Source organism: Dryobates pubescens, chromosome Z (genome assembly GCF_014839835.1).
Source record: "Dryobates pubescens isolate bDryPub1 chromosome Z, bDryPub1.pri, whole genome shotgun sequence".
Classification (NCBI taxonomy): Eukaryota; Metazoa; Chordata; class Aves; order Piciformes; family Picidae; genus Dryobates; species Dryobates pubescens.
Genome location: NC_071657.1, coordinates 107,361,222 through 107,376,902, shown reverse-complemented (window position 1 = coordinate 107,376,902; position 15,681 = coordinate 107,361,222). Strand labels below are relative to the sequence as shown.

The 15,681-nt window shown below is 42.4% G+C and overlaps 1 protein-coding gene across 1 annotated transcript in view; it reads right to left on the bottom strand.

Annotated features, from left to right (window-relative positions):
* Positions 1 to 11,143: 11,143 nt before the first annotated feature.
* Positions 11,144 to 15,681, bottom strand: part of ORC5 (origin recognition complex subunit 5) — a 57,999-nt gene continuing 53,461 nt past the window's right edge. Inside the window, exon 14 of the mRNA XM_009902256.2 lies at positions 11,144 to 11,834. Coding sequence (XP_009900558.1) covers positions 11,789 to 11,834 — 46 coding nt within the window. The 3' untranslated portion in view covers positions 11,144 to 11,788. The remainder of the gene's footprint in view (positions 11,835 to 15,681) is intronic.

Here is a 15,681-nt window from a genome sequence, read left to right as displayed (position 1 = left end):
GGAAAAGGTTTTATTTTGATTAAGAAATGTAAGGGTTTGGATTGGCAGTGTGAAACTTCCAGATGTTTGAAACAGATCAGAATGCATTTCATTATTTACAGATGTTAAAATTAGAGTATGCTTTTACCTACAAGTGAAACAACTTGCACCTGCAGCTGGGAAGTGTAGCTGGGGCTATGCACATGCTATATGTACACTGAGAGAATAATATAACTGTGAAGGATATGCTTTGGTGCATTGGGTAAGGAATGTTTAGGCAATGACATTTGACACTGCAGTTCAAGGATGGAAAAGATTTATTGATCGGTGTGTTAAATGGTGACCCTGGTTTCACCTCTTGTTAGTGCTCTGCAGGCTGCATTTAAAAACTGTACCATAATGAATCCTTAGGCTCAGATAAACGTAAATCTCTCCCCTGATAGATCACTGAGGAGCAGGAGCCTGAAGGAGATGCTTAACTCCACCACCTGTCCATATTTTCATTAGATTAGGGTCAAATTTGTAGGATTCTTCCATCTTCACTTTCCTGATAACATTTTATTTTGATCTATAACAACCTCCCAGAACAATGTTTGTAAACAGTGACTGAAGTAATGAGTCAACATCATCTCAAAATGCAGGCTGTCAAACTGGACAGGAAGGTTTATTGTGTCATTGGGCTCAGCTTCGCATCACTAAAGCAATTATTAAACCCAGGGTAAACAGGACTTTGATCTCATGTATCTTCAAACAATTTGCAACAGCCAATTTTACAAAACTGTCATTTTGGAAAGACATTCTCCACAGGAATTCATCGTGTCAACATCTAAGGTGTCCACTGCAAGGTTTAGCAAAGTAAACTAGCCTGTAGAAAAGGTGCCAGCATGGGGTGCTGTGTGAGTAGCTGTAGGGGTCTCCTTTAATTCCTAGCCAAGAGGGGTGCAAAATGTTCATCTCCCACAGGAGAAAGCAATTCACTCACATCAGTGCTACTGACTAGTGAGAAATAGTGGCTGTGGCCAGGGCAAAAGTGGATGTGTAAAAACAAAAACTGCATTGTAAGAATGCAGCAAGACCTCTCTCTCTTTTAAAAAATATTTTTCTATCCCTCCCTTTGGTCATGGGAAGACTAAGCATCTTTCCTCAGCATCTTCTACAAGGTCAGCTTTGTATTGGTCAGACACCCTCTGCCTTCCTTTGCCGCATGCCTTCCTGCATGAGAATCACAGAATGGTAGGGGTTGGAAGGGACTTCCAGAAATCATCAAGTCCAATTCCCCCTGCCAAAGCAGGATCACCTAGAGCAGGTCACACAGGACACATCCAGGTGAGCTTGGAAAATCTCCAGAGAAAGAGACTCTACAACCTCTCTGGGCAGCCTGCTCCAGGGCTCCAGCACCCTCACACCAAAGAAGTTTCTCCTCATGTTGAGGTGGAACTTCCTGAATTCCAGCTCATACCTGTTGTTCCTTGTCCTATCACTGGGCACTACCAAAGAGAGCCTGGCACCTTCATCTTGACACCCACCTCTCAGCTTTTTATAGACATTGATAAGACCTCCTCTCAGCTTTCTCTTCCCCCATCTAAACAGACCCAGGTCTCTCAGTCTTTCTTCACAGCAGAGATGTTCAGGCCCCCCAGTCATCCCTGTAGCTCCCTGTTAGACTCCCTCCAGCAGATACCCATCTCTCTTGAACTGGGAAGCCCAAAACCAGACACAGTATTCTAGGTGTGGTCTCACCAGGGCAGAGTAGAGAGAGAGGAGACACCTCCCTAGAAAGGTGTTGAAGTGCCCAGTGAAAGAGGTGGGAACCTATGAGACAGACACTAGATCATCCCTTGCACACTGATCCCCAAAACAGCATCCATACCTGAGCCAGCTGTTGAAGGTTTGTGTTTATATGTGGGTGAAGTTAAGGAAATTAGGGGAAAATAAGCAAAGTTAGGGGAGAAAGGAAATATGGGAGGAGAAGAGAATCTGTGTGAATTCAGGTGAACCTCTGATTGCAAATAGGGATCAAAAGCAATCAGTATCAGAGGTGGGAAGGGACTCCCCCCTGCAGAGGTGCACTAACCCATCTGTCATGGGAAAAGCTCAAGCTTGAAGTGTAAGAACTCACCACCAAGAAAAAGGTGGATGGGACACTTTGGTAACCATCATCTTTCCAGGGCGTGTCTCTGCTTATGAAGTGTCTTGTGCCCTAGACTGTGGACAGCTGAGTCCTGTGGCTGGTCAAGAAATGCTGTGAGGGAGATGTATAGCCATAGTTTGGCAGTCAGCAGCAGTTTCTTTAGGATGCTTATAAAGGACCAAGGCGAGTGTGTATACATACATCCATGGTATGAAAGCACACGAAGTTCAAAGGATAACCCAATTTGTTTGTTTACAGTTCTACTTAATTAAAGAAATCCTTTCTATGATTTTATTATGGAAATAATTTCCAACAATGTGATGGAATAAAAATTATGTTTCTCCCACTAATAAAATTTCGTGGAAGCATGCAATTATACGGCTCCTGTATTTGGGCTGTAAGATATACTGCACTGTGGTCTGTCTTATGACTATGTAAATGTAAAGCCCTAAATATTTCATGCTAGCTGTAAAGTAACAAGGTGTAATCACAAAGTATGCCCTGGCTGGAAACGATGGGCTAGGTGTGAAGATGATGAAAACACATCTGTTTGCCTGGCACTGTCAGTCGGCTGTTACTTGTCTACCTTTCTTGCGATCTGGCGGGTAATTTATAGCAGATTTTGCTGCTATTCTTTGCTGCTCATCCTCATAGGTGAATTCATTAATGTAACCACAAACCATCCTGCTCTTCTGTGTCTGCAGGGTCTCTTTGAGAAGAATGCCACAGCCCAGGACCCTCCAGCAGACAGCCCCAAGACCCGGAAGGGGATCCCCTGAATCCCTGCTGAAGTGCAGCTGGTGGCTTGAAAACAACCAAGTCACTGTGAAGTAAATGTCCTCTTATTTATAGTAACAAAGAAAGTATCTGCAGATGGGCAGATATCTGCAGAGAAAATCTGCAAAGAAATAGCAGGTGAAACCTCAGCATGCTGGCTAGGCTGCTGACTAATAGCTTCTTTATCATCTCCAGCAAATGGGTATCTACAGCAGTGTCATTTATTGTTGATGACTGATAATAGGATTACTGCTCCCACATCCAAGAAGCATGGCACCCCAAATTGCATCATTTCATGCTGAAGGAAAGACATTATTATCATGTCCTGACCGTGCACTGCTCAGCCAGTTATCTGTGCAGGACTCAGTGTAGAGCTCTGAGACATTGTAGGATATTATCATCTTATATGAAATTCAGGCTGCTGTGGCTATAAATCAAGAGGGCAACTTGTATGGTGTCTGGTTCTCCTTGAAACAGCACCTCTGAGCAGAGGCTCTATTCTCTGAAAGATTAGAGTGTGATTTAAACAAAAATAATCACTGCCATGAAAACAGCAGGCTTTGTAACTTTGGTGTTCTCTGTTTTCCAATGTCATATGTATAGCTACAGCATAAACTTGTCACAACTCAGAAGTCCCTCCTTTGTGAGACTAAGGGGATAATTAATTTTAAACAGTATTTCCATCTATAGATGCTGTCTGGAAGAGTGCAAGCTGTGCCACTGGCCAAATGCAGGACCATTTGTCTACAGGAAAACAGCAGGGCTGTATATATTTAGGATGTGGGTTTGGAGGTCAGCTATGCTGATCCTAAAGGTTTGTGGCTACCAAAGCACATCCTTCCCTGTCCCTCCCTAACCATACTGGAGACATGGCAAAAAAATGCTCCAATTTTAAAGCTGAGTTGTTTTTTGGCTCAAAGGGGTGAGACCAGTTCCAGAACTGACACAAAGCAAACGGTGTAAGCACACAGCACAGGGCAGCTGCAGGAAGAGAAGACCAGGTCTATTGGCAAGGGGACATAAATCACCAAATCTTGTGGGACCGAGGCCTCTTATGGAGGTGAACAATGGAGGTTTGGAGACACTTCTCGGGGGTTTTGTTCACAACCTATGAGGACAAGGAGTCTGTGGGTGCCCAGAAGAGCGAGTACTTGCACCAAGCACTACCTCTTTACTGGCACACCTCTTACCTGAGCCCTTCTTTTGTGTTCCTTCACCAGAACAAGTGAAAACTGCATTTCATTGGCGCAAGGGGGCTTACCCTTGCTAAGAGAAACTATAACTGAAGAGAAACACCACATTCAAAAAATATGCAGCTGTGAAAGCACTGCTAAATGTAACAGCTGGAGTACTGGCCAGTGAGTACCAAAGGTGAGAAACAAACCCCCACTATGCTCAGCTCTGTGCATTCAGTCTGAGCTTTCCAGTCTGCCCCAGTCAGAGCCTCGGTGGCAGCCATCTCTGCTGAGCTGCTGACTATGAACATTTGAGTAGGTATCTTGTCTCCTTTTGCTGACAGGAGGCTGTATTATTCACAGACAACTAAACCAGGACATGCAAAGGAGATTGGGGTCAAACATTAAGACATATTCATGTAAACTTATCCCTAACTGAGCTGTGAGAAGGTCAATTCCATTTCCAGGGATCAAGATGCAGAAGTAGGCTCTCCTGTCATTAACCTCAGGTGCACCTAGAGCCCCCTCCAAAACCCATTTAAGACAGCCTTTGGATCTGCCCTCAAATACTCTTAATCCTTAGAATTAAAAAACTTATCATGAGAAATTAAAGCTAAAATTCCAGCAACGAGCAAATTCTCATGATGGCCAAATATATGTAGTAGCTGACCCTGGGAAGTTAGGCTGAAGCAGCAGATTTTCCTACAGACTCCTCACCTGTGCTGTTACTTCATTTCTTCACCAAGAAACGTGTTCAACAAATTGAAGATACCAACTCTTGAAGCTGGGTTGAAAATGTGACCTCTTCTAAGCAGGAGGCTCAGAGCGCTGCTCTGACACTTCAGAGCAGTCATGAGAATGGTCAAACATGACAGCACTTAAACTTGTCTCTCACCTGGGGTAATGAGTGCTCATTTGGACTCCTCACTATCCTCAGCTGTGCAGAGGGGTCACTCTTCTTGCTGGAGGAGACCTCTTACCCATGCTTTCAGGAACAGCCATAAGTTCTGGGGACACTCCAGTCATCACCGGGTTCCCAGGTAAAGCCTCAGAGGCTGCCAGAAACAAAAAATGCCTGGGCAAACAGCCAGCTGGGCATCATGAGAACCGTCCTACAGGATTTATCAGGGAAAGGTTTGTGCAGGATGGGAAGCAGCAGAAGTGTAAAATTGCCTTGCTCAAGTGTAACTCTGAGGCTGGCACCCACACCATGCTTCTGCACATGCATCTGAAACACTGGTGACAGTCAGTCAAGACACCAAGAGGAACATGCTGCATATGCTGTCACAGGTGGCTCCTGGCAGCACTGCAATTGTATCTCACTCTCTACAACACAGTCAGGTCAGAGACACTGAAACCTCTGGCCACACTGTCCATCTTGGGCACAGAGCTCCTGAAGGAGGACTGGAGGTTACTTGCAGAGAGTAGCCATGCAGCTCCAGCCCAGAAACACATGCATTGAGTTAATCTAGCTTCCTCAAAAAAGCAAGGACCTTCTAAGATTGCAAATATTTCAATGACATGTTGAGCTGCTGCCAGTTTGCCTGTGTTCAGCTGAGGGGGAATCTACAACCAGTGCTCTCCAGGTTTTTGGTTTGGTTTTGTTTGGTTGGTGTTTTGTTTGTTTTCGCATTTTGTTTGTTTTGTTGTTGCTGTTTTTTAGTACAGAAGCTCACAATCATGTGCTTTGGCTGGGGCTGTGACAGCCTGTGATGGATGTCCCTCTCTACCTCTGTGCGTCCCAAAGCCTCAGTGGCACAACCAGACACAACCAGTTGAAGTGGTTGTCCTTTGTAGAGAGTCTCTCTATGTAAACCATCAGGAATTGCTCTGTACGTGGCAAGAAGAAAGGGTAGTCTTCTATGTAGCCCATGGTAGTTTTAACACCCAGATATCACCTCTTCATGTTATAGTCCAAACAGTAACTTTTCTGTTCTTAAAAAGATTTGTTTTTCTAACTTGATTGATTTTGTGAATAGCCACAAAGAACCAAAGACCTGAAAACAGGGGAAAGAATGAGAAATACTCCTTTATCTCCAATGCTCTATCTGCAGGACTAGCAAGCAAGAGATTGCAACTATAGCTTAAGCATCTGTTAATTTTATTGCAGTAAAAGTATTGACATGTGTGCAGTATTTTGGGGTTCTAAATGGCAAAGTAAATGTATCTAAAATTGGGAGGTGATGTATAGTATATGAAAAGATAGTTTGATGCATGCAACAAAATGAACTGTATGCAAATTATTATCTATTTATATGGAACAAAGTTTTACCATAAACAATTTTATGTGCTCACACAGAGAATTTGTAATCCCACTGAGGAACATTCAGTCTACCTATAATGAACGAGGGGGTTTAGAATGAGAAACCTTTTAATGTTTGAGCCAATAAATACCTAAAATATGGGGATTAAAAATAACATTGGAATATACATAATAGCCAAACAAAATAATCACATTTTTACTTAAGGAATAAAGTAGTCAGCAAACTTCATTTTCCCTAGAAAGACTTTGCTTTAAATTGGTAATTCATTTTGCCACAATTTTCACTTGAAAGACTGCATGAGCTTTTGTACTGTTGCCAGGCTTATTTTTTTGTTTATATACAGGTTCTTGCCATGGAGATATGTCCCTGACATGAAGGCATCCAGTATAGGAAATGACATGCAATGCCTTATTCTTCTAGTTTAATTAATGCTCTGACAACTTGGCAAAAAGGCTACAGTGAAGAAAAGGTCTCTGCAGGGAACTGCAGGTTGTGAGCAGTAAGAAAGCTGTCAAATTTTTACTATATATCTATAGTAACATAGCACACATCCAAAGATTTCTGGAAGGCATCTGTAGAAAAGAATTCAAAAGAAAGGTTAGCATAAAAATTATGTTCCTTAACCTACTGAAAATAAAAGAATGACTTTCTCAAAAGCTGGAGTTGGAACTGGGTGTGCAGCCTGTGCCGACTTAACTCGTTTCATGCAAAAAGAAATCCCAGTTTTTAATGAGAAAGGACTGTTTGACACAAAGAGTGAGAAGGATTAGCCTGATCCCTGTTAAGGCTGGTTATCTTCTATGATTTAAACAAGCTGAAGGAAGGGTAGATCCATTCCACACAGCAATACATCTAACCATTCTGGATCCTTGTGACTGAATCTGGTAGGCCAGATCTTCTGCTCCACAGACTTCTTGTCCTCAGCTGAAAGCACACCACCACTTCAGCAGGAGGGCAGGAAAAGGACTCCCTCTCCTTTGACTGGTTCAGCATTTTTTCAAAGTATCAGAAATTATATCCCTAAACCAGACAGCAACAGCTCTAAAGGCAGCCTGCAGTCACAGACCTTGGATTGTAAGAAAATTGTGCGTGATCCATGCCCTACCATTTGATATTCATGATCTTAACTGTGCTCTATCACCATTGTTGCTTTCCCAGGAAAGGAAATTGAGAAGGAAAGAGCAACCCATACTCAGTGTCACCTGACTTCCTCCAATCTATCCACATCTATTTGGTTGTGAACATGCAGAGATAGTGCTGTCTTCTCTGATGGATGAGCTATTCTGTAGCTGATGGAAAGCAGCTGTCCATATTCACACACTTAATTGCCTTCCACACCAAAAAAATTCATGAAGCTGTGCCATCCTCAGAAAATATAAACCAGTAACATATTAATGTATCTTTCTGAAATCAGGGCTGTTTTCTCCTATAGTGTGAAGGCTTCCAAGTCATGCAAAAGCTTATAGTTATTGCAGACAAGTCATTACAGAGCAGTTTGAATTTCCAGGCTAATTCCCCACTTCCCCACTTTTTATTTTAATGAAGAGAGGTATTTCTGCAAATACATCACAAATTGATCAACTGAATCAGCTTCAGTCTCTTCAGGGGGATGATTTTCAAAGAAGGTGCTTAGGAGAAAGGCTGCCACCAAAATCACAGGACCACAGGATGTTAGGGGTTGGAAGGGACCTCTGGAGAACATCAAGTCCAACCCCCCTGCCAGAGCAGGACCATAGAAGCCTTTAAAAAAAAAAGGAAAATCTCCATTTCCACAAGTGTGAAAATGCAGCTGTGGATGTACTCAGAGCTACTCAAGAGTGCCAATTTCTTTGCAACTGATGATAGCTGCATTTCTTTCTTCGTTACTTTCTTCTTGCAAGAAGTTCCAGCTATTGCTGATGTTCACATCAGCCAATGGAGACAGGCACTGTTAAGTCCGCAGTTTTTACAGTGCTCTGTGACTCAAGAATTATGAAAAAATTCTCTGGTATTACTGCTGCAGTAAAGTGCTGCAGGATTTCTCATTAGTCAAACAACTGCTCTAATAACCACCTGTGGAAGGGGTGAACAGAGTATTGCTAGGGTACTTAGTAAGAAATTCAGCAGTAATTTATAAACTCTTTGACATGGATATATAGAAATATTTCTGGTTTGTCAGAATAAATCCTACTATTCATCATCAGCCTAGTTATAGCCTCCATCAATCATCCATACCTCAGTCACCTTGTTCATTCTCATACTCTGCTGATTCAGCTTTAAATTTTATATCACCAATAGGAGTCTTCCCAAAAGGTCACAAAAGTGCATTCAGTGTAAGGACAGTGGTTCTGGCCTAATGGATCCTCACTTACTACTTTCCAGTAGAGAGAGATTAACTTCTCCAGTTAATATCATTTCAGTGAATTAACTACATTCTACAAAAATCTGTATCCTCATCCTTTTGGATTTGCACTGGAAGCAATCATCAAGGCTAGTAAGGAAGAAATTACATTGAAAAAATAGCGGCAGCACGTTTTCTTAGTACTTATTTTCTAAGACCTTTATTTCATGTCTTCTATACTTTATGCTCCAAATGTGTGGCTGGGGTAGCTGTGAGGGTCTGGTCTGCTACGTGGGTTTGATGGCATTGCTGAAAAGGGAGCACATTTGACACAGTGCCAAAGGGATGTTTTCAGAAGCTGCTGCAGTCTATACCAGAAAACTTACATGGCTGATTCTGTTACTCATTCAAAATGTTGTGAGACAAATACTACACACATCAGGTCTCGAATATGGCATATTTAGTATTTTCCATCTATACTGCCTGTCTAGCATCTATAGGAAATTAAATCTTCAATTGGTTCTGATCTTCATCTTTTTCTGGAAAAGCTACAGCAACACTGAATATAAAAATAATTGATCCATATTTATGAGCTCATTTCCAATAACCAATTGAACGTTAAAACAAGCAATACAGTGTGTTTGTTTAAGTACTGTTGTAAGTACCTGCATGCATTTGTGGATCCACACTGTTTAAAGTTCTGGAATGAATTTAACCATACAATCCTGGGCTTGGGCCAATTTGTTATTATATCAGAGCAATAGACCATTATGCTTGGTTCTTTTTCTGCTTCTAACCTTTGAATCTGCACCTCCTCTTTTATGAACCTGCACCATAAGCAACATGAGAAATATTCCTGAAATGGTTGTGTACTAAGCCAACCAGTAAAAATTCTATTAGTTTCCTTCCCTTTGGGAAGAAGGCATAAATATTGCCTGAAAATGCCTCTGACATGACCAAATTTATTGTGTATCCAAATATTCAGATATAGGGCTACCTGTAGAGTGTCTTTGATCATCTCTTTGTATTTTCTTAAGGCACGTATGCGGAACTGGTTTTGAGAATTGGTGATGTTTTGGGCAGGTTGAGTGGAATCACATTAACTTGCTATTGAAAGTAAGGCTTCCCCAAGAAGAGCTTTTTATTTCTGCTTGGCAGGTGCTAATGTTTTCAGTCATCCTGACTACGTCTAAGCAGCAGCTTTGCAGGCTGGCAGTGCCCTCCCCCAGCAGTACTGTCCTGCCCCACTTCACTGAAAGCTGCAAACAGACTAGCTGCCGACTTTTTGAAGCTTTGTGACTCAAGTTGTGGCACTTAAAAAATTAGTCTCGGTCCCATCATGTTTCAAAAATTTGCAATGTAGTGCTGTTGCTTCAAATGTACTTGTTATGCACACATCAACCCCTTCTTTAGCTTTCAGCCCTAGGTAGTCATACAGGAGATTCACCAAGTGCTGAACTCAGCCCTGTACTAGCTGGAAAAGGGGAAGCTGCTGAAAAGTTTAGTCAAAAGTTCACCTTATGTACATTTTTATTAGTGAAAACAAAAGCAGGTAGTAAACATTTTGAAACAGGTTATGTATTTGCATCCAAGCACTTCAATAAGCATGACAAATGTTGCCACCTCATGGACAGGTGCAGGGTTTGGTTGAGCTCAGCAGTAGGAAGGAAAAGAGATCATGGAGATGACTCATTGCTGCCCTTTCACACTCTCCTGAGGGGGGAAGCAACAGCTTGGCCAGAAAGATGCTTTTGTCACTTAGATTCACCTGGAACTTGTTCACTTGAGTCTGAATTCAGAAGCCCAGAACTAGGAAGGAAGAAAAAAAAAGAAGTTTGAAAAAGACAAGGGAAAGGCTACACCTGTTCAGGGTCTTTGACCATCCCCATTATCAGAGCAAGAGAAAGAGAAAGAATGAGGATTGTTTTCTTTCAAAGGAAACATACATAATGGCAGACATAGCATGGTCTTGCACAAACAGTACAACGCCAGCATAAAGAAGTAAAACCTTTGAGGAGCCTGTGGGACCTGCAGTTTTTCCAAAGGTGACAGAAATCTTCTGATTAATGAAGAAAATACTCCTGAACCGAAGTATGGGATTTTAATACCCGACAACATTAGCAGCATACAAATGTAATCGTAGTGTAGTCCACCACATATTTCTAAGCTGAAGTTTTATCCTGTAACACCACAGTGATTATTCATCATTCCACTTCCCTTGGGGAACTGCTGGAGAAATACTCTCTCATTTGTTGAATTTATCCCTTTCTGATGAAAGGCAACTGTGCCATCCTCCTACAGGAGAGATACTGTTACAAGTATACACAGTGTGTATCTTAGAGTACATTCATTCCAAACAACATTATCATTAGCACTTAACCAGGGAAGTGTAAAAGGACTAAAGAAAGTTTAAAGAAAAATAAAACCTTTCAAGTTTGACATGGAGATAAAATTTTAAGAATCAGTCATTTTTTAAACTAGAGCTCTGTAAAAAATAGCTTCATAGTCAACATTTATGAATGGTCTGAAAAAAGGGAGCATGATGATTAAACTGGGAAGTTCCTATCATCATGCTCTCCATGTAACAGTGTAACTGTCTCCCTACATATGACTGAAGAAAAAGGAGGACTTACATCAGCTTGATTTTATGTCCTTATGTTTATTATATTTTGCTACTCCAACCTTCTAAAATGGTGGCCACAGGAAAAGCTGCTTTGGCAGACAATTGCAAAGATTCCCGTAGAGAGGAAGTAAAAAGACTGGGCATACAAACAAGGGCTGCTGCCATGTTCAAAGCACTGGGGAGAGTTCATAGAGCAAAATGCAGTCCTAAGTAAATGTGTTTCAGGCAATTTCAGTGTTAAGATAACATCATTAAGAATAGAACAGATTGTGCTCAAACCCTGCTGTTTATAATTAACACATTGCTTCCAAATACTCCAGGGTCCCTGGTAAATAGTCCTCTGCTCAGATCCACCCAGACCAATCACAGTATTTTCCTCAGGTTCCATGCTGGGCCAGCACCTGTTTGGACAAATCCAAAAGAGCCAAAATACTCTTCTTTCTGGCCAGATAAGTACAGAGATGAACACAGCTTGCCTTAGTCATTGTCAGAGTGTCCATATGGCTGTGGAGCTTGTTTTCACAAGAAATCGTACAAGTACTTGATTATGTCGAAGTTCACAGTCCTGTAAACAAAAACAGTGCAGTAGAGCAAATCTCAACAGTGCTAAGACTTTAACCTGTGTGCAGACAGCACAAGCGGGACATTCCGCACAATCAAAATCAAGCAATATCCCCCAAAGAAATACAAGCAAAGATGAATGAAGTTTTTATCTTCTGGTGTTTTTACAGTCCCAGTCTTCTCATTATTTAAACTTTGTAAGATTAAAAAAAAAAGGGCAGCTTTCTAGTAAAAGCTCTTAAGACTTTAATTTCAATCATTAAGCCATAAAAATATGAATCAGTTACTAAGATTGTATTTTCACATGGTATATATGATATTCTAGTCAGTGATGCAAAGCTACAATCTTTTATGCTATTGAACGTTTTGTTCATCTTCCAAACCACCTGTTTTAGTCCATACTACACAACTCCTTCCTCTGTACTCATTTGCAGTCTGTGCCATTTCAGTCTTGACACTAGTTGACCCATGTTCATAGCTAAATTTGAAAAATCCAAGAATGCCACTCAATGGGATAGAAGATTTTAAATGTATACTTTTGTACTTTAATGGCAGGCAGAATGAAACAGAAGTAGAATAAAACATGTAATTATTTTTTCTCTCTAAACTCATTCTGCTATACAATCCAACGCTCAGACTTTGGAGTTTACTGCTTGAATACATAATGCAAATTACTGCATATAATCACCAGTACAAAATTAAAAGTTTTTTTAAAGAAATATCGAATGATGCAAAAATAGCTGTTCACAAAATGCTAAGTGAAGATAACTGGCTGAATGTCTGATTTGTTAGATTACAATCATTTAATAGTCTCTGTTCACGCACTGGCCCCATACTCATTTCTCCAAAAGTTTCTATAAAAGGTGGTATTGGGCAGAGAGAAAGTTCAGAAATCTGCAAGATACACTGTGTTGCACTCTACATAATAATTCAGTTACAAAATTAAAGATCCTAACTGGCCCTGTTAGACTCCTATGATATTGTGTCTCTCAAGAGAAGTGCTTTACTTGCAAGGCCTTCCATGAAAACAAATCCCACACAAATGCTGACTCTGTCAACTTGATAAAATACAACTGTCCTGTCCTAATAACTGGCTTCATTAGAGATTAGATGAAAAGATCCATTACATTCAACAAACTTTTAAGATTCCCTACGTCAGCTACAGGTCTCAAATTCCCAAACAAGAAATTAAAGATTTCAAACAACAACCAAGTACCTAACATTACCTTCAACTAACATGTGGTAAAAGCCATGAGAACACCACTGCAAACACTGAATATATGCAACAGATCAAGGCCAGACATGAGGTTCTGTGGTACTGCAAATGGCTTTTGTTTAAAAAAATGTAAGCTTCACTTCTGTTTAAAAAATACAGAATATGAAATTGTAATCTGAACATCTTGCATGGAGGTGGGGAGGTAAGGGAGACAGCTGAATTTTCTGTCCCACTCTTTGCACTCTTCAGTGTTCCATGAAGAAACATTGCTAGAGTAGCAAGGCTGAGATGGTAACGAAGTATCCGGCGATTTTAATGACTAACAAAGTTAATTTAGTACCACTACAGTAACAGATTAAAAAGAACCAGCAGATGGGCTGCTTGCTTGATGTGTATTTCAGTTCAAATAGCAAAGTAGTTCCTTCTCTCCAACAAATCCAACGAGTGGCTAAAAACTATAGGCAGCTGTAAGGCTCAAGCACAGCTAGAAACCTAAGTTTCTTAAAGCACAAGTGCTCATACCTCCACCCTGTAGCTAGCTCCATCAAGACAAGGAGGGAGCCCATTTATCATGCATTCATGAAACCTAGTATCTTTATGGATTGTCCTCCTTAAAGATTTAACAAAGACTGTAGGCTAGAAAAAATACTTAAAGGAAGTGTAACAAAGGAACAAAGTAAGGGAGGGAAAAGGAGACAACAGGAGAAAGTAAAACAGGCCAGCTTTAAAATCTAACATTTAAATGGCTCTAGGCAGCATATAAGCACTTCCAAATTACTCAGCAGGGTAGGGAGAATAAATTGCTTGCTTCTTCATAACATGAGCTGCATAGAACAAATTTGGGCCCTGTTTTTTGGCCATCTCTGCTTTGCAGCAACTTTAAAGGCAATGAAACGTCTAAGGATGTTAAGGTTTCAAGGACAGGGTCATTATTTTAAGTATCTTAATTCAAGGACTTGCTGAGAGAGCTGGCAGATGAGCTGGCCAAGCCGCTCTCCATCATTTTCCTCCAGTCCTGGCTCACTGGTGAGGTCCCAGATGACTGGAAACTGGCCAGTGTGGTCCCCATCCACAAGAAGGGTCGGATGGAGGAACCTGGAAACTACAGGCCAGTCAGCCTGACCTCAGTGCCAGGGAAAGTGATGGAACAGATTATCCTGGTGGCAGTAACTGCACACCTGAAGGATGGCCAAGGACTCGGGTCCAGCCAGCATGGATTTAGGAAGGGCAGGTCCTGCCTCTCCAACCTCATCTCCTTCTATGATCAGGTGACCCATCTGGTGGATGTGGTGAGGCTTGTGGATGTGGTCTACTTGGACTTCAGCAAGGCCTTTGATACCGTCCCCCACAGCAGACTGCTGGCTAAGCTGTCAGCTCGTGGCTTGGACCACAACACTCTGTGCTGGGTTAGGAAATGGCTGGAGGGCCGAGCCCAGAGAGTGGTGGTGAATGGTGCCACATCCGGCTGGCGGCCAGTCACCAGTGGCGTCCCCCAGGGATCAGTGCTGGGCCCCATCCTCTTTAACATCTTCATTGATGATCTGGATGAGGGGGTTGAGACAGTCATCAGCAAACTTGCAGATGACACCAAGTTAGGAACAGATGTTAGTCAGTCAGAGGGTAGAAGGGCTCTGCAGAGGGACCCTGACCAACTGGACAAATGGGCAGAGTCCAATGGGATGGCATTTAACAAGTCCAAGTGCCGGGTGCTGCACTTTGGCCACAGCAACCCCATGCAGAGCTACAGGCTGGGGTCGGAGTGGCTGGAGAGCTGCCAAACAGAGAGGGACCTGGGGGTGCTGGTTGGCAGCTGCCTAAACATGAGCCAGCAGTGTGCCCAGGTGGCCAAGAAGGCCAATGGCATCCTGGCCTGCATTAAGAATAGTGTGGCCAGCAGGAGCAGGGAAGTCATTGTGCCCCTGTACTCTGCACTGGTTAGGCCACACCTTGAGTCCTGTGTCCAGTTCTGGGCCCCTCAGTTTAAGGGCATCGAGACAGTTGAACGTACCCAGAGAAGGGCAACAAGGCCAGGGAGAGGCCCTGAGCACAAGCCCTATGAGGAGAGGCCAAGGGAGCTGGGATTGTTTAGCCTGGAGAAGAGGAGGCTCAGGGGTGATCTCATTGCCCTCTACAACTACCTGAAAGGTGGTTGTAGCCAGGAAGGGGTTGGTCTCTTCTCCCAGGCAGCCAGCACCAGAACAAGGGGACACAGTCTCAAGCTGTGCCAGGGGAAGTTTAGGCTCGAGGTGAGGAGAAAGTTCTTCACCGAGAGAGTCATTCGTCATTGGAATGGGCTGCCCGGGGAGGTGGTGGAGTCACCATCCCTCGAGGTCTTCAAGAGGAGATTGGACGTGGGGCTTGGTGCCATGGTCTAGTCATGGGGTTTGTGGTGTCAGGTTGGACTCGATGATCCTCAAGGTCTCTTCCAACCTTGGTGATACTGTGATAATCTTTACAGCGTTTATGTTCTTGTCCCAATATTTACTGCAGGAGTTGGGGACATTTGAACACACTATGATCCACATTGCCGAGTAGATGGTACTAGTGGGAGCTTTTCCATCATTCACAAGTGACTGTATTGATGGGAATAGCAAACAGAGTGAAACCATGGAGGTCCTGTCAGTGTGGTCCAGCC